Source organism: Megalobrama amblycephala, linkage group LG16 (assembly GCF_018812025.1).
Source record: "Megalobrama amblycephala isolate DHTTF-2021 linkage group LG16, ASM1881202v1, whole genome shotgun sequence".
NCBI lineage: Eukaryota > Metazoa > Chordata > Actinopteri > Cypriniformes > Xenocyprididae > Megalobrama > Megalobrama amblycephala.
In genome coordinates, this window is record NC_063059.1 from 21,063,771 (window position 1) to 21,082,981 (window position 19,211).

A 19,211-nucleotide genomic window follows, 5' to 3' on the forward strand; every position below is an offset into this window, starting at 1 on the left:
AGTTCTTATCAGTTTTCTTGTGTCCTGTACCAGGACACCTAGTTCTGTCTGTGTGTTCATTTGGGATGCTAGTTGCAGTTTAGGGGGATGGGTTCACAGAACTTTGAGAGAGTGAGTTTTCTGGATTATTCATTAAATATAATGAATAATTGTGTGTCTGATTGGTCCAGACGCTACAGTTTGAACCTGTAGGGCTCAGTCCTGCTGCTGGAGATGTATCTTCCTATCTAAATTTACTAAAGATATAATCCTAATCAAACTTACCTGAACAATTTTGGATAGTTCATTAAAAAGCAACAAAATTGAAACGAGACCCTGCAGAACTCTGTGCTGATCTCTGACTCTTTTTCATGTGCTCTTCCTCTTTAGTTCCCGTCCACGTTTTTCCAGGGTAAAGCGGATCTGTGCGGCAGTCTGTGTTATGAAATCCTGAAGTGCTGTAGCCATCGCTCCAGCTCCACACAGACCGAAGCCGCTGCGCTGCTCTACTTCCTCATGAGGAGGAACTTTGAGTTTACAAAGGGCAAGTGCATCGTCCGCTCTCACCTGCAGGTAATCTTCTGTTACTTTGGTATGTGTGTGCATTTGTGTAGATAGATATATCGTTAGCCTCATAGCATAATTGCCTAAGTCATTCATTTTCAAATGATACTTAGGCAATTATGCTATGAGGCTAACGATATGTGTTCAGACAACTGAAAATTTTAAAAGGCTTGCTGGCTGGTTTGGGGATTGAACGTAAGTGACAGACAAAGAAACCTACGTGGATTCTTTCCTTTCTTCTCCTCCAGGTGATTAAAGCTGTGAGTCAGCTGATCGCTGATGCAGGTATCGGTGGTTCACGCTTCCAGCAGTCTCTGGCCATCATCAACAACTTTGCCAATGGAGACACGCCACTCAAAGTGAGATTCGCAAAAATAACACTTAAAGCTGTAATGTAATATCTGCAAAACCAAACAGAATTGAAAAAATAGCGACCATTTTCAAACCACAAAATCAAACTATGAATTTGGTTGTCTCTGCTTATTAAGCTGGGATAGGCCTGTTTCACACAGCTGCAGCATGTTAAGCGGTCCAATGTTAACTGGTAGCATATTTGACACTGTACACATAATCAGCATGTTTCTTTCTAGCAAAAGACATGCTCTAAGCTGAGTTTTGTTGTGAGCTGCAAATAAATTCAGCAGAAAATGCACTAAAACTGTATCAAACTTTATGCAAGTTTCCCTTGCAGTGGCAGACACACAACAGATTTATAAAGCAGATTTCACAACAATCAAGTTTGTGATAGTCCTCAGTAGCTCACTCCTGATAACATCTTTATTGTGGCCATTACCAAAGGACATACTTGGGTAATTCACTATTTTCTGTATAGAGCCGCGGCTTTTGCAGTTTGCTGAAGCACTGCTTTCATTCTTCTCTCAATTTTGTGAAGATAAGCATTTATCTTGAAATACCTAAAAGCTAATGTTAGGCATTGTTCTTTTTCATAGAATGTCATTTAGTGCATCTAAAAATTACAATAAAATAGCACCGTAAAAGTAATCCACAGTTTTAATGTACTAGGTTTGGGGGGGTAACTTACTACAAGTAGCATTTTTCAGTAGCATCACTTCGTGTATAAATTTAAGGACACACATACACAATAGTAATAGCCAATAAATTGATGAATTATCCTGCTTTATTGCACTCTATATCAAATGTCTATTTCTGTTTTAATTACAATGATGAATTAGTCTTTCTCATTAATTACATAGACATCCATCCCACCTCAATTTCGTATTGAACCTAACGTTGTGTTTTGCGCCATTGCTTTGACAATGTATCCGTCAATCAAACAGAAAACAAATTTGCGATATAGCTTAGCGCACTTATCTATTGAAGCTTGTTTCCGCCATGGAATAAAAAAATCTAAAAGATGATTGCGACTTTTTAACTTACAATTCTGACTTTTTTTCTCAGAATTGTGAGATTAAAACTTGCAATTGCAAGTTATAAAGTCTAATTTTAAGAAAAAAAAGACTGACTTTTCCAGGGTAAAGCGAGTGTATATACAGTGGGTATGGAAAGTATTCAGACCCCCTTAAATTTTTCACTCTTTGTTATATTGCAGCCATTTGCTAAAATCATTTAAGTTAATTTTTTTCCTCATTAATGTACACACAGCACCCCATATTGACAGAAAAACACAGAATTGTTGACATTTTTGCAGAGTTATTAAAAAAGAAAAACTGAAATATCACATGGTCCTAAGTATTCAGACCCTTTGCTGTGACACTCATATATTTAACTCAGGTGCTGTCCATTTCTTCTGATCATCCTTGAGATGGTTCTACACCTTCATTTGAGTCCAGCTGTGTTTGATTATACTGATTGGACTTGATTAGGAAAGCCACACACCTGTCTATATAAGACCTTACAGCTCACAGTGCATGGCAGAGCAAATGAGAATCATGAGGTCAAAGGAACTGCCTGAAGAGCTCAGAGACAGAATTGTGGCACTGTATATCTCACATTTCTGATTCTATAACATGCAATTGCGAGTTTTTATCACACAATTCTGAGAGAAAAAAAGTCTCAGAATTGTGAGATAAAAAGTCACAATTACCAATTACCACAATTACGGAAACAAGCTTTCATTTAAATGTATTCATACAATATTTGAGAGCAACGACAGAGGAGATTTTCAGTCATAGAAGTCAAGAACAGCCCAAATACATTACCTAGCACTGTATTGGTAAAAAATTATAACATTAAACAATAGATAATTTGCTTTCTTCCAGAACACAACATTCCCAGCTGAGGTGAAGGACCTTACCAAGAGGATACGCACTGTCCTAATGGCCACCTCCCAAATGAAAGAGCACGAAAAGGACCCAGAAATGTTGGCAGACCTGCAGTATAGTCTCGCCAACTCCTACGCCAGCACACCTGAGCTCAGACGCACCTGGCTAGAAAGCATGGCCAAGATCCATGTTAGAAATGGAGACCTATCTGAGGTCAAAATGATAAGATAAAGACATTTATATGAACTTCAGTATGAGAAAGTTTATGTGAACTTTAACCTATGAAATTTTAAAAACTCTTTTCATTGTCCACTTCAGGCGGCCATGTGCTATATCCACATCTCAGCCCTTATAGCAGAGTCTCTGAGGAGGAGAGGTGAGTACCTCAGTATTTGATGCCTGCTAATGTCAATGGTTTTTTTTGTTGCTGTTGTTTTTTTTGTTTTGTTTTTTTGTTTTTTGCAAACACAGCATAAATAACCTCCCTATTGAGCTTTCTTTTGGCATGCTCCTTGACTGTTGCTGCTCAGTTGTTGTTTTTACTTCATAATGAATGAGAAATGTTCCTAGCTACTTCCTGCCACTTGCTCTATTCCTTATACTGTGAGTTTTTGTGGCCTTGTCATTACATGCATTCTCTTTGCTCTGGTTCTGGCTGATTGTCTGGCTCTTGCATGTGCATGCTGGCATGTTTACATTAGAGCACTTGCCTTCGTTCTAAGTTTGAAATAGGGATGGGCAGTATGACCAAAATTCTTATACAATATGACTAATTGATAGGGTTGTCAAAAGTAATGACTACATTTTTAAAATTGTGACGATTCCAACATTTCTTCCTGTTTTCAACGCTGTTGAGCAGATTCTTAAACATCTCTGATTGGTCATTGTGTTCACACGATCAACAGATATGTTGAGCAGCCATATCACCCTGTAGCCCAAGACTGGTTGCCCACTGAAGCTAAGCAGGGTTGAGCCTGGATAGTACCTGGATGGGAGACCTTATGGGTTGCTGCTAGAAGAGGTGTTACTGAGGCCAGCAGGGGGCGCTCACCCTGTGGTCTGTGTGGGTCCTAACACCCCAGTATAGTGATGGGGACACTATACTGTCAAAAAGCACTGTCCTTCGGTTGAGACCTTAAACTGAGGTCCTGACTCTCTGTGGTCATTAAAAATCCCAGGATGTCCTTCGAAAAGAGTAGGGGTGTTATCCCAACATCCTGGCCAAATTTGCCCATTGGCCTCTGTCCATCATGGCCTTCTAATCATCCCCATACACTGATTGGCTTTATCACTCTGTCTCCTCTCCACCAATAAGCTAGTGTGTGGTTGGACGTTCTGGCACAATATGGCCGCCGTCACATCATCCAGGTGGATGCTGCACATAGATGGTGGTTGAGGAGATTCCCCCTTCCGTATGCTTTGAGTACCCAGAAAAGGGCTATATAAATGTAAGGAATTAAGGAATTAATTAATATGTCTGTGATTGGCTACTGAGTGAAAGCAGGTGTCTATCAGCAGATCCCTAATATATCGCTGATAGATGCCTGCTTTCAAATGCTCCCGTATGTATCTGCATAAGCGCTCGGTGAGGAGCGTCACAGATCTCTATTTACAGCATGTTTTTGAAGTGTTTGAACATATCTGTTGAGCGTGTGAACACAATGGCCAATCGAGGTGTTTTAGCAAAATGCTAGGGGGAAATGCTGGTATTGTCACAGTACCAACCTGGTATCGAAATCGGTACTTTTGACAAACCTACTATTGAATATAATGGTAACGGCATATATCACTTTTCTTTTTCTTTTTTTTTTGCTGGAAATTCAGTGAATATAAATTATACAAATGCTACTTCTTATCATTTCATCTGTCCTAACAATATAGCAAAATTTCTTCCAACCAACACACACATACTGTCATACTGCCCAGCCCAAGGTTGCAAGTAAACCTGTGTTAAACCTGATGCCACTCTGCAATCACAGGTTACTGGAAGTCTGAGAAGGGTCGGATCTCAAGTGTGAGCAAAGAGGGAGCCTGTGTAATTAACTGTAGCCCCTTACTAACTCCCCAAGATGGAGAATGTGAGTGCACCTCCGCCTGCCCCGACCTGCAGTATACTTTACCCCATCAGGGGTCTGAATGTGTCTTACTGTCTAAACTACATTGATTTATTATAAGAGCTACCTTTGTGCTTCTTCAAGCAGCTTAGTTTACCCTGACCATACATGGCAAGTCAGTTTTGTTTGTGTAGCACTTTTCACATATTGTTTTATGTGAAAAGCAACTTTACAGAAAATAATGCTCCCAGTAAGCAAAGCAAAAGCAAATGGGACAAAGAACAAATTTCCTCAAATGTTTAGGTAAATGATCTTAGTTACATACAAGCTTTGCATCCTTGCTGCTCAGTCAGGCAGTTTTTGCGAATCTACAGCACTGTGCAAAAGACTAATATGAAGTTTCCAGATGTTCTTATGAAGCATTTAATGTGCCTTTTGCACAAGACTTATTTTCAGAGAAATCTAACATAAACCTTGCAGCATAAACCTACATTTGCTAGATTTCCAGTGAAAATATTGTATTCTGTTGCATGTAATGTTGCTTCTCAACTAAATTCATCCTATTCTAGGGATGTTTATGTATTTATGTATTAACAGAAAAAAAGCAATGTAAACATCCTTGTAAAGAAAACAATTTTTGCTGTGTATGAAGGTAAATGTTTCAGTCAGGCTCTTAAGTAGTAGGTAGTAGTAATTGTACTACCTGTAAAGACAGCATTTGTCAGCTTGTTTTATTTATTTATTATTATTATTAAATGAACTACAGGAAGCAAGTGTGTGCAAACAGAATACACATTTATACCGCGTTTATTAAATACAGTGGCTCCAAATAGTGTTCGGACACTTGTTTCCATTCATTTAACTCTTAGAAAGAGCTTATTGCTCTTAGAAAGGTAATGTGTTAATCAGTTATAATCAGGTACTTTTGTAAAGGTTTTATTTTAGTTTAATTTGTTCTATTTTTCTAAAGGTGTATTCCTGAATATTTGCTTGTGCAAGGTACCTGTAAGCCTGTAAAAATCATAATGTGAACAGCACTGCACGTGAATGTGAATGAAAGAGCCCACAAGCACTCCCTGTTTCCAGCTCACCTAATGTTTTCATGATTCAAGCAAATACTGCTTGAAGACACAAACATCCTTGTAATGTGCCACATATTATCACAATGCAAAGTGTTTGTTTACAATTAATAGTAGCCTTGATTATTTGAAATTAAGTTATTGTGTGCTTGTTAATGTATGATTTAACAGACTTTAACAGTAAAGTGGAGGGATGAATGGATTGATGGATGTTTGAATGTGAAGATGGATCGAATGCACAGACTGATGGATGCGTAGATGAGTAAATACTAAATGGAAGATGAATGAATGAGTGGATCCATGCTTGACCGAATACTGTATTGGAGGGAATACAAGGACTAATGGGTTAATGGATGAACTGATGGATGATGGACGAATTAATAACCTGTGCTTTGTGTATTAAACTGCAGCATCATTCAGTATGGGTTGGGCCGCCTTCATGAATATCTCTCCTAATGTTAAAGAAGAGGGAGCAATGAAAGAAGACGCTGGCACTCAGGACACTCCGTACACAGAGGTGCATTCTCACTTTACACATTTAAGAGGAATAATAGTTTTAAATAGCTCTCATAGACACTAAATAATCTCTGTTCTGTAGGACACGCTGGTGGAGCAGTTAGAGATGTGCGTAGATTACCTTTGGAAGTCTGAGAGATATGAGCTCATTGCAGAGATCAACAAACCTGTTATAGCTGTCTTTGAGAAGAGACGAGATTTCAAGGTACATAGATTGTTTATTGTTGGACTATTAAAAAAACATGAGGGAACTTGTTTATCAATGGTGTGTTTATGTGTGTGTCCAATAGCGGTTATCAGAGCTGTACTATGACATTCACCGCTCATACCTGAAGGTGACAGAGGTGGTGCACTCAGAGAAACGTCTGTTTGGTCGGTACTATCGTGTGGCTTTCTATGGACAGGTGAGACACTCAGTCACTCAACTCTTGAAATCATATTTTGTATAAAAAAAATAATAAAAAAAAGTGCAAATGTGCAGTTGTTACCTCAACCCACTGGTTCCCAATTCCGATCCTGAAACTGACCTTTTAATTAGTATTAGCATTATTTTTAATGTGGAAATTTTAACCTTATGACTTATTCACACCAAATGCGAAAATGCTTTAAAAAAGGTCTTTTCACATTAGCACATCTTTGTCTGACCAAACCAAATCACAAACAGATCCACATGCACTTTGCCAAAACTTTGTTGAAAAAACTTGAGCCTCCATTACCCAGCTCTTAACCACTTACTCAAGAGTAAATCCACAAAATCAGTCAGCTGATCTGAAATTCATATGGCCTAAATCTCTTCCAGCATCCCTTCTTCACCCCAACTTCTCAAGTCTAGTTAATAAACTCTATTTAAGTTCAGGGGGCCCTAAAGCTCTCAATTACAAACTGCAAACCAAATCTGTTTACTTTCATCATGGGCATTGATTCCTCAAAAAAATTAGATCAGTAAATAATCCTTACTTAGGACCTGTTTCCATCCAGGGGGGGAATTTTATATACTTAATAAAGAAGCATTTATTAAGTATAAAACACTTCAAAACTCCGGGAAACAACAAGCATATCACTGAGAAAAAAAGAAAAAAAAAAAGCTGAGAACACTGCATAGCCCACACACAAGGACATTTGACTGCACACAGGAAATACATTAGCCTCAGCATTTAACAAATAAAAAGTATAAAACTTTTTTTTTCAGTACATCTGAGATTTCAGTGTTCCACTTTTAAGTTCATGTCACCTAGCCACAACCTACAGATCCCAGCATAAATGGTGATACATTATAATATTTGTTATTAAAGGTGCCCTAGAATCAAAAATTGAATTTACCTCGGCATAGTTGAATAACAAGAGTTCAGTACATGGAAAAGACATACACTGAATCTCAAACTCCATTGCTTCCTCCTTCTTATATAAATCTCATTTGTTTAAAAGACCTCCGGAAAACAGGCGAATCTCAACATAACACCGACTGTTACATAACAGGCGGGATCATTAATATGTACGCCCCCAATATTTGCATATGCCAGCCCATGATCAAGGCATTACACAAGGGCAGCCAGTATTAACGTCTGGATGTGCACAGCTGAATCATCAGACTAGGTAAGCAAGCAAGGACAATAGCGAAAAATGGCAGATGGAGCAATAATAACTGACATGATGCATGATTACATGATATTTTTAGTGATATTTGTAAATTGTCTTTCTAAATGTTTCGTTAGCATGTTGCTAATGTACTGTTAAATGTGGTTAAAGTTACCATCGTTTATTACTGTATTCGCGGAGACAAGAGCCGTCACTATTTTCATTTTTAAACACTTGCAGTCTGTATAATTCATAAACACAAATTCATTCTTTATAAGTCTCTCCAGCAGTGTAGCATTAGCCCGTTAGCCACAGAGCATATAGCCTCAAACTCATTTCTGCCGCCTCGGTCTCCATGAATGAGTATGACTAGTATGAGTACACTTAATTAGCCAAGTTTTATTAATTAGTAGTATTTGAACGCAAATAAATATCTCAGAAATCAGTGCATTTAAACAATTTTCTATTCTCTCCTGTGTGTTGTATATATCAGGCAGTGGTAAGTTTTCTCATCTTTGGTTCGTTTAAGTTGTTCTGCTCTCACCCTTTCATGGTTTAACACTCATAATCTCTCCCTACATGCTAATAATGTGTGTGGCATATCATGTCACACGTGGTTTGATAAAACATGCACCACACTTCTCCTGAAAATGAATCCTGACCTCTAATCCTGAGCATTTATGTGTACATTGTGAGCGCTAAGTGAATGCTTTAGGTAAATCAGACAGAGGCATCTAAATGTGATGTTAACCTTCATTAAAAGTTGAAATCATTGTGCTTTGTCAAACACTGCTGTCGTTTTAACAGCGTGTTGCATTTACTGTTGTTTTAACTTTAATACCGATCTCAAATCGGGCTTCAGTGAGTGCTGTGATACACTTCTTCCTGCCTGTGAAATATACTCGCGATCTCTAGGTCATGTGTAGTGTTGTGTTCGACAGGGCTTCTTTGAGGAAGAGGAGAGTAAGGAGTTTATCTATAAGGAGCCGAAGCTCACAGGACTGTCAGAGATTTCTCAAAGACTCCTCAAACTCTACTCAGACAAGTTTGGAGCTGATAACGTCAAGATGATCCAAGACTCCAACAAGGTGTGTCCTGCCGACTCCTCCACCTCCTAACTCCATACCACTTTTTCCTTCTCACTCTACAGGAATAATATCTTGTCTGAATCATAGTAAATCTCTTTTATAATAACTAGGATGACCATTTTTTTTCACAGGTGAATCCTAAAGACCTGGACCCCAAATTTGCCTACATTCAGGTGACCTATGTAGTGCCTTATTTTAATGAAAAGGAGCAGCTGGAGAAGAAGACCGACTTTGAGCGCCATCACAACATCAGTCGCTTTGTCTTTGAGACGCCTTTCACTCTTTCTGGAAAAAAGCATGGGGATGTGGAGGAACAGTGCAAAAGAAAAACCATCCTGACCAGTAAGGCACTTAAAATCAACCTCACAATTGAACCATAAGCTTCTGCTTGACATATGGCCACTGAAATAAACACACTCCTTCTATCTAGAGCCGGTCAAGCAGAAACTCAGCAAGGACTGCCTTTGTTTTCAAGCACTCAGCTTCCTCCTTCCTGTCTTCCTATTACTTTTAGGATGTTTGGCTGTGTAAGCCATTGTTAATAGTTGGATAATTGCAAACATTTTTCAGCCTTCAAAATTAAGAAAACCATTTCCTGTCCGTTCATCTGTCAGACTCTCAGCTTCTGGCATCCCATATACTGTATGGACTGCCTGCTGCAAAAAGACTGATAGTGCCTCAAAAAGTTTTCTAATTGGCTAAACAAATCTAACCGTAGCCCACAGTCACTTCTTGTTTTCCAGTTTACAGAGACTTGGACATGTCGCAGAGATTGGTGTGATATCATAGTGAACTTTCAAGGAGGGGACAGATTATTTTCTGCATATTCTCTTTAATTTTTTTTTATAAAAAAAAAAAAAAAAAAGTTAAAGCAATTTTAAGTCATAAATACATTGCATTAAAGCAGAACTAAGTAACTTTTTTTACCTTCATAAATAGTTTTCTAAGTCCTTACGATGGTTAATTGATTTGTAGTGGTGTGTTTGAGGTGAGCACTAACCCCCTCTGGCACGTCTACGCCAGAATACAGTACTTGCAACTTGAGCTGCACCGACCCGAAACAATCTTGCCTCATGTTCACGTTCACGCGAGAGTGACAAAATGCTTTACGGTAATTCAAAAACAATGTATATTATGACTTTATAAGACAATTTCGAAAATTACCAACCTCCATCGAGTGTACTGTATTTGCAAATTACCCACCTCCTCTTTCTTGTACTGTATTTGCAAAACTACTGCGCTGGTGAGCGTTGTAGTCGTTGTAGTCCAGAGCTGCGCTTGGAGTATTTACGACCGTGTGATTCACTGAAGGAAACTGTAGGGGGAGCTTCGCAAATCTTACTGAGTTCTGCTTTAAAGGTGCAATATGTAAAATTTTGCAGTAAAATATCCAAAAACCACTAGGCCAGTGTTATATATTTTGTTCACTTGAGTACTTACAATATCCCAAATGTTTCCAACTATTTGTAAATCATGAGAAAATTGCAATTTTAACCAAGGCTCCAGAACTTGTGAGGAGTCGCCTGTCAATTGCATCATACCCGCGTTACCCTCGGTTTCCGGTTTTATTTTGTATAAACCATGGAAACACCAAAGACGCTTTAATATAGTATGTTTTAATAGGCAAGGGAACAACTGTTTGGTTACATTTATAGACAGAAAACGAATTGTTGTTATGTAGCTCAACACGTTTAGTCTTATTGTTTAAATCTAATTTTTTTTATTTTTTGCGAGTACCATGCTTTACCATTCCTCAGAGAAAAACACTATTTTGTCAAATAGCTAACATAGCATTATCAGATGCAGCTTTATTTTTAGTAACAGTAATACAGCATTTTCTCCATCATACAATACGTTTTAAAATTAATTGCTTGCCATTTATCAACACAAGCCATCCAGTATTTAATATGATATTCTTAAATCGATCTAGTTTACTGCTGTGTGTAACAAGTGTCTCACAGCAGCCACCGAGTGAACTCGCAGAGTAACGTTATAACAGCATTTTCAACAGTCTCAAATGTATCTAATATGATAAACAGAGCTGTGTTTCCTCATACTCATGACCGGAAAAGCAGAAGCAGCGCCGGCGACTGTGTCATAATAAAAGTTCCTCTGCTCGTGAGGCGTGTGTTGCGCAATCGCTCCAGTGGCCTCGTTCAGCTCCCACAACACTCAGTCCTGCTCTGCTTCATACTACAGTAACGTTAATAATTGCATCCATGAACACGATTTCTTCCTGAGTCCTATCCCAATTGTTTTCCACCCGCCGTTGAGGTGAAGACCACATGCCCCAAGATTCCGCGCTCAAAATTGCCGTCATCAAGCTACGCCTTTGTTTTGAATAGGCCTCTAGCGACCTCTAGCGGACAAAATTTTTACATATTCCACCTTTAAGGAAGTAAAATGGTTTGACACAATGGCACAGATACATTGACTAAAGTGTGAATCAGTGAATAGTATAAGTGAATAAGCATGGTGTGCACTTGCTCAGAATTTTTGTCTTGTTTTACAGTACAAATATCTAAGCATTCTTACATCAAGATACATTTAATGGAGAAGCAAAATGACAAGAAATTAAGTATTGTTTTCTGAAAAACAGATCAAATTTAAAGAGAGTTTATGCTTAAAACAAGAAAGAATATGGGGTCAGAAAAATCAACGTTTTCACTTTAAGTTTAGTTTGGTAACTCTACAGTTAGGTTTCATTTGTTAACATTAGTTAACTACATTAGTTAACATGGACTAAGAATGAACAATTCTTCTACAGCATTTATTAATCTTAGTTAATGTGAATTTCAACATTTACTAAAATATTTATTAAAATCAAAAGTTGTATTTGTTAACATTAGTTAATGCACTGTGAACTAACATGAACAATGCATTTTTATTAACTAATGTTAACAAAGATGAATAGATGCTGTTAGTTCATGTTAGTTAATACATTAACTAATGTTAACAAATGAGACTTTATTGTAAAGTGTTACCAGTTTAATTTTTCTGACCTCATTGGCACATATTTTTTCCTCTTTTAAGCATAAACCTACTTCATTTGATGATTTTATTTATTTTTTTATTTTTTCAGAGACAAAATACTGAGCAGGAAAATAATTTTTTGCAGTAGGTTCTACATATCTGTATTTAATAGAATATAGAAAGACTGCCCGACACAAATATTTCTTTTTATGATAGTTATTTGACAGAATCTCGATAGAGTTAGGCAACAAAACATAACTTAAAAGATGTATATTTTTTTTATTTCTTTGCAAACTTGGCACAGAAAAAGAGTTGATGTACAAGTTACAGACTGAAAAGACCCATAAACAGTGTTGGGTAATTACTGTAATTTAATTACTACTACATGTTTTATGAAACACCCTGTCTGTGTCTTCTGCAGCAAGCTCTAGCTTTCCCTTCTTGAAGAAGCGTATAGAGGTGGTGGAACAGCAAAGTACAGAGATGAACCCTCTCGAGGTGGCGATCGAAGAGATGAGCCGTAAAGTGTCTGAACTCAATCAGCTGTGCAAGATGGAGGAGGTGGACATGATCCGACTCCAGCTGAAACTACAGGGCAGTGTCAGTGTTAAGGTGAATCAATGCACACACAAGCATTACAATATGTGCTCATAAAGCGTAGTGTCAGTGATCACTGACACTGTTGTATGAGCACATATTGAACATATGTTGAATATATAGAAGTTATCCTGAATTACTCTTTCAGTCATATCTCATCATCATGAATGCATGTCAGGTGGTTCCTTATCTCCACCTCATGCATTTAAAATTATTTAATGCACATCTAGCTGTTTCTAATTCCTTACATTAATGACTTTACCGTTTTTTCATAACTTTGATAGCACTAGCATTAACTATTCCATCATCTTTAATAAGACTAAAATAAGAATGTTTGTTTTTTAGGTAAATGCAGGGCCCATGGCCTATGCCCGAGCCTTCCTTGAGGAGAAGAATGCCAAGAAATACCCAGACAACCAAGTCAAACTCCTGAAAGAGATCTTCAGGTACTACTTTATTCATTGTTCCCCCATCAAGGATTTATAAAAACAGCAAATTTCCTTCGCTCTCGCACAAATCTAGATGTGCAGTCTCAGATATGCTGTGTTCTCTTATATGAATTCTCTCTGCTCTCGCTCAGAGAGTGTGAATCTCTCTGTGAGTTTGCTTTTTGGTCCATGCTCTTGCTTTTGCATTTATTAAGTAACTTACAGTAACACTAGGAAATAAGGATATAGGTTTAAATGACCACAAAAGTTTGATTTGTTTGGAAAGCTGGACATTTATGATAAATTGTCCATAAGTAGATTGTTTTAATGAGGTTTTAAATTTGTACTTGAAGATAAAGAAAGATACTGCTTAAAGGCTTTTTTTTTTTTGGCAGTCTACCAAATAGTGTTGTCAAAAATACAGACTTCTGTACCAACTGAAATAAAAAAAAAAAAATGGGACGATACCCGCATCTCATTTTGAGTGCTGTTGAGCGGATTCTTAAACACCTCTGATGGGCCATTGTGTTCATGCACTCAACAGATATGTCTGTGATTGGTTACAATGATTAATGCTTCAAAAACATGTAGATAGACACAGATACACACAGGAGCGTTTGAAAGCAGGCGTCTATCAGCGGATCCCTAATATATTCTCTGACAGGCAGATCCGCTGATAGATGCCTGCTTTCAAACGGTCTCGTATGTATCTGTGTCTATCTACATGTTTTTGATGCCATACCTGCAAACTTCAAAGTAGTGAAAAAGGTGACATTTACAATGTAAATAGTAGTAGGGGGGTCTGGGGGCATCCTCCTCTAGGAGAAATTTTTCATGATTTTAACATATAAACTAAGAATTCTGGTGCACTCCCACAAGAAAATAAATGGAAAAAACATGTTCTTCTAGTAAAAAAAAAAAAAAAAATAATAATAATAATAAAAAAAAAAAAATTATTGACACTAGGGCTGGGCATTGACACAAATTTCACAATTGGATTTGATTTTGATTCAGAAGCTTGCAATTTGATTTCGATTTGATTACCTTCAATTCAGTAATGATTCATTTGGGGCCTATCAGGTACACTATACATAGCAAATTTCCTCAAAAGAAAAAATATCCCTCAACTAATGCTGTAAACTATACAGGGAACAACAGCAGGTACATCATTATTATAATATTAAAGGTTAAAGTTAATTGTTTTGTATGCTACTTACATATAAATTACACATAAAGAAGTTTTTATAATAACGTTATAATAAATTTAATGACAATTATTCTACTCGTTTATAATATCGGCCCAAACATTCAAATGGTGGCCGTCATAAAACGGTTTTATACGTTCAGTATTGAAGCACATGAATATGCAATGGCCTATAGTCACAGTGGATGTATACATATCAAAATGCTCCTCTCTAAGTTAATTTTTGTAGCTGACTAACACATTTTTTGACATTGAATGGCTTTTCTGTGGTAAATGTTATGGTAAACGTGACATTTTTACAAGCAATTTTATTGGTGCTTTTCCGCGGTTGAAACAATGATTGATCAATTAACGTTACATATGAAATGATACAGATTTCAGTAAGTTGTACTGGATCTTTCAACATACCTTCAGTATTCATTCATGTTTATTTCATGTTGTAAAGCGGAAGAGATGATCGGTTCATGTGCGCTCTGCCTCTGTTTGAACTGAAGCACTACAGCGATGTGTCAGTCACACCACAGAGCGCCAAAATAGATCACGACAACTCGAGAGACGTTTATGGTCTCCAGTCTATGGGAAAGTAGGCCATTTTTGATTTATTGTGCCTGCAAACTCACCCTGACACCCCCCCACCCCCGAGAAAAAAAAAAAAAAAAAACTTCGGATCTAGACGATTCACATAAATTGCATATTTTGATTCAAAATGGCGAATTTCGTCGAAAAGCGACTAGTTTGCAGGTATCTGAAGCGTTGATCACTGTAGCCAACACAATGTAAACACAATGGCCAATCAGAGATGTTTAAGAATCCGCTCAACAGTGTTCAAAATGCTTTTCACAAAACTGTAGTGACTGCAATTCTAATTTCCTGTTCTTTTCCTGCAGGCAATTTGCAGACGCATGTGGGCAGGCCCTGAATGTGAATGAGCGTCTAATAAAAGAAGATCAGTTGGAGTATCAGGAGGAAATGAAAGCTCACTATAAAGACATGCTCACCGAGCTCTCCGCCATCATGAATGAGCAGGTCAGCACACTTGATCTCTGACGCGAGACAAAAATGTGCATTTAAAGATCAAATGCATCATATATACAGTAGCTCTTTACTAAAGCATATAAATACCAAATAATATGTTTAGAGATATTTAGGAAACATGCTACATTCACATACTTCAAAAAACAGAAGTATCAAAACAAAAACAGACATTCTGATATGGAACACACATTTCAAAGTAGAATAACTGGCTGTAGCCAGGGGGCGGGGGAAACATCTCTCTGATATTTTGAATTTGGACTGCAGTACCCATTTCAACCATTAGCTGTCTATATTACATACTGCATCTTTAAAAACTTGATTTTTAGATCTTTTTTCTGCTCTTTGCTTGTGAGTAGTTACTCTTTATGTTGATTGCGTGTTTTTTTCTGCCGTTCAAAGATTCCGTACACAAGACTACCAGGAACAGAACGACACAATGCCATCTGAGCTGCTAGTGAGTTTTGGAGACCGCTCACAGACATTTCTTCCAAAATGGCTGCCGAGTTTTTCTGACTAGAGGGAGTAACAGAATTTGTGATTTTAATGAAATAGACAAAACGGAAAAGCATTGTAGCCTTGTGAATGACGCATACGACTGTGTCTTTTTGTCACACACACACATACATACACACACACACACACACCCCTTCATAAACTCAACAATACCATCTCAAGAAGTACTTGCATAACATCAAATGCTTTTTTTCTAGACGCTGTTCTTTTAGAAAACAGTGACCTTAATTAACTTGAGTTGTGTTCAACTAAGCAAATCACTTGTTCCAAATATTTTATAGGGCTTTCACCTCATTGCTTCCTGTTGTATTTTTCACTGATATCTGAATACTGTTAGAGGTACTGTTTAGGAGTAAGGTTGCCATGCTTCATTCTATGTATTCCACATAATCGTGTTGAACACATCTCTAGTCCCTGAGTGAATGTAAATCCGTCTTAACCTTCTGCAAGTCCCAGCTCATTCATTTTACAAAAACAAATGTGCTTTTTTATACGTTTTTTTATGATTGACAACATTTTACTGTTACTTCATGTACTGTTGTAAATTGTAAATAAGAATAATTAAAATGTAAAATGTTTCTTTTTATATATTAAAAGATGATATATGATTGTTTGTGTCCATTTCTAATGCATGACATTGATTGAATAAAATGGCCAAAATGGAAAAGTCAAACTAACAAGATAAAATACAAACGCAAAAAGGTGAAAATATAATTTTCAGCTAAAAAAAAAAAAAATGCATTGGCTCATTTGGTTGACATCTGCTTACTTTGCGTATATTTCTGTGGAAACAATGATGCCATTCAAACATTTGTGGTAAGATTTTTTTTTTTTTTAAAAAAGAGAAGTTAAAGGTGCCCTAGAATGTTCTGTCACAAGATGTAATATAAGTCTAAGGTGTCCCCTGAATGTGTCCAAGTTTCAGCTCAAAATACCCCATTGTTTTTCTTTTTTAATTAATTTTTTTAACTGCCTATTTTGGGGCATCATTAACTATGCACCGATTCAGCGCGCGGCCCCTTTAAATCCTCGCGCTCCCTGCCCCCCGAGCTCTCGACTATAATACAGTGCATAAACAAAGTTCACACAGCTAATATAACCCTCAAATAGATCTTTACAAGATGTTCGTCATGCATACTGCATGCATGCATCGGATCATGTGAGTACAGTATTTATTTGGATGTTTACATTTGATTCAGAGGCTGTTCTCTGTGGCTAAAGCTAACATCACTGTTGGAGAGATTTATAAAGAATGAAGTTGTGTTTATGAATTATACAGACTGCAAGTGTTTAAAAATGAAAATAGTGACGGCTCTCTTGTCTCCGTGAATACAGTAAGAAACGATGGTAACTTTAACCACATTTAACAGCACATTAGCAACATGCTAACGAAACATTTAGAAAGACAATTTACAAATATTTTTTAAATTAAATTTAAAAAATCATGTAATCATGGATCATGTCAGTTATTATTGCTCCATCTGCCATTTTTCGCTATTGTCCTTGCTTGCTTACCTAGTCTGATGATTCAGCTGTGCACAGATCCAGACGTTAATACTGGCTTGTCTAATGCCTTGAACATGGGCTGGCATATGCAAATATTGGGGCGTACATATTAATGATCCCGACTGTTACGTAACAGTCGGTGTTATGTTGAGATTCGCCTGTTCTTCAGAGGTCTTTTAAACAAATGAGATTTACACAAGAAGGAGGAAACAATGGAGTTTGAGACTCACTGTATGTCATTTCCATGTACTGAACTCTTGTTATTCAACTATGCCGAGGTAAATTCAATTTTCAATTCTATACGGCACCTTTAATACTTTTATTCATCAAGGATGCATTAAATTGATCAAAAGTGACAGTGAAGACATTTATAGTTACAAAAGATTTTAAGCAGCACGGCTGTTTTCAACATTGACAATAATCAGAAATGTTTCTTGAGTAGCAAACCATCACATTAGAATCATATTAAAGTGACAGTGAAGACTGGAGTAATGATGCTGACAGATTACAGGAATAAATTACGTTTTTAAATATATTCAAATAGAAAACAGTCCTTTTAAATTTTTTCCAACATTACTGTTTTTACTGTATTTTGTATTTTAAATGCAGCCTTGGTGAGCAGAAGAGACTTCTTTCAAAAACATTTAAAAAATGTAATGTACTGGTACTGTATGATATTCAAAACAGTGATGTAGTTTTCAAAAAAAGCTGCACTATTTTGAAAACAGTGCTGAACTACTCTTTTTTTCAGTAATCTGTCTATCACTCCTTGTAATTAGTTTTTATGCAATCAAACTGTTTAAAATTAAAAACTAAAAAAGTCTTCTTAAGAAGAAGGTAAAATAAAGATAACCCTTACAAAAAAAGAGGTTTATTCAAGTGTTAGTGTTTAAGTACTTTTTATGTACTTAAAATTATAAGAGATATACTTAACAAAATTATACTACAATTATATTAAATAAACTATAAATTAAATTATTAAATATAATTAATTAAATATACTATAAATTATACTATAATTAAAATATATAATTAAGAAAAATATATAATTTTTTGTGGCTTGTAGTTGTGTTTACCTAACCATTTTGATAAAGTAGCCAAATAAATACATTTTTACACATATTGGCTTAGCAGTACTCGTCATAGTGGCTAGGTATTACTCCAGCAAATCTTTTACATACAATTTTTAAACTTGCATGTTTGAGTTTATAGTGACAAGTCAGCTTTGGGGTGAAATAACTTCCAGCACATACATGGGTGAACTTGGCCCTGATCTGTTTTTGTACAGAGTGATGTTAACCCACACAGAAGCAGATAAATGGCTGTTTTTATTGATAATATGTACTTTAATCTAAAGAAATGGAGATGAACTCACATAGCAGAAATTACGGAGAGACAAACTGTCATATAGTGGAAATCAATTCAAGCAAAGTCTCAAATATGTAACTTTAAATAAAATAAATCAATAAAAGAGCCTTGGATGAGTGCATTCACTACTCTCATATGTTCATTAGTCTAAAGCTGTAATTCACCGTGTTGATGTTCATGGATGTTCAAACAGAATGGCCACTGTATGTACCTTTTAACAAGATAAAAAAAAAAAATGTGTTTCAAAGTCTCTAAATTCTATTAATGCGTTTACTATTTATTTAATGATAAATCCTCATCTATGTAGTTACAAAGCTGTGGAAATTAATTTATCTATGCAAGTTTTACATAAATGCATATAAATTCATGGGGCAAAATACACAATATAATATAATACAACATAATAATATAATATAATGTGACTGGCATGACAGGCCAACCATGCATTCCTAAAAGACGTACACACACTTAAAATGGTAAGAGGAATAA

General features: G+C 36.5%; 1 protein-coding gene across 3 annotated transcripts in view; it reads left to right on the forward strand.

Annotated features, from left to right (window-relative positions):
• Window positions 1–16,456, forward strand: part of dock10 (dedicator of cytokinesis 10) — an 85,346-nt gene extending 68,890 nt beyond the window's left edge. For all 3 annotated transcript variants that reach the window (XM_048161007.1, XM_048161005.1, XM_048161006.1), the window contains 14 exons: window positions 370–552; window positions 792–902; window positions 2,784–2,999; window positions 3,105–3,162; window positions 4,766–4,864; window positions 6,330–6,436; window positions 6,518–6,640; window positions 6,726–6,839; window positions 8,952–9,098; window positions 9,230–9,440; window positions 12,493–12,683; window positions 13,014–13,114; window positions 15,188–15,326; window positions 15,735–16,456. In XM_048161007.1, coding sequence (XP_048016964.1) covers window positions 370–552; window positions 792–902; window positions 2,784–2,999; window positions 3,105–3,162; window positions 4,766–4,864; window positions 6,330–6,436; window positions 6,518–6,640; window positions 6,726–6,839; window positions 8,952–9,098; window positions 9,230–9,440; window positions 12,493–12,683; window positions 13,014–13,114; window positions 15,188–15,326; window positions 15,735–15,782 — 1,848 coding nt within the window. In that variant the 3' untranslated portion in view covers window positions 15,783–16,456. The remainder of the gene's footprint in view (window positions 1–369; window positions 553–791; window positions 903–2,783; window positions 3,000–3,104; window positions 3,163–4,765; window positions 4,865–6,329; window positions 6,437–6,517; window positions 6,641–6,725; window positions 6,840–8,951; window positions 9,099–9,229; window positions 9,441–12,492; window positions 12,684–13,013; window positions 13,115–15,187; window positions 15,327–15,734) is intronic.
• The last annotated feature ends 2,755 nt before the right edge of the window (window positions 16,457–19,211 follow it).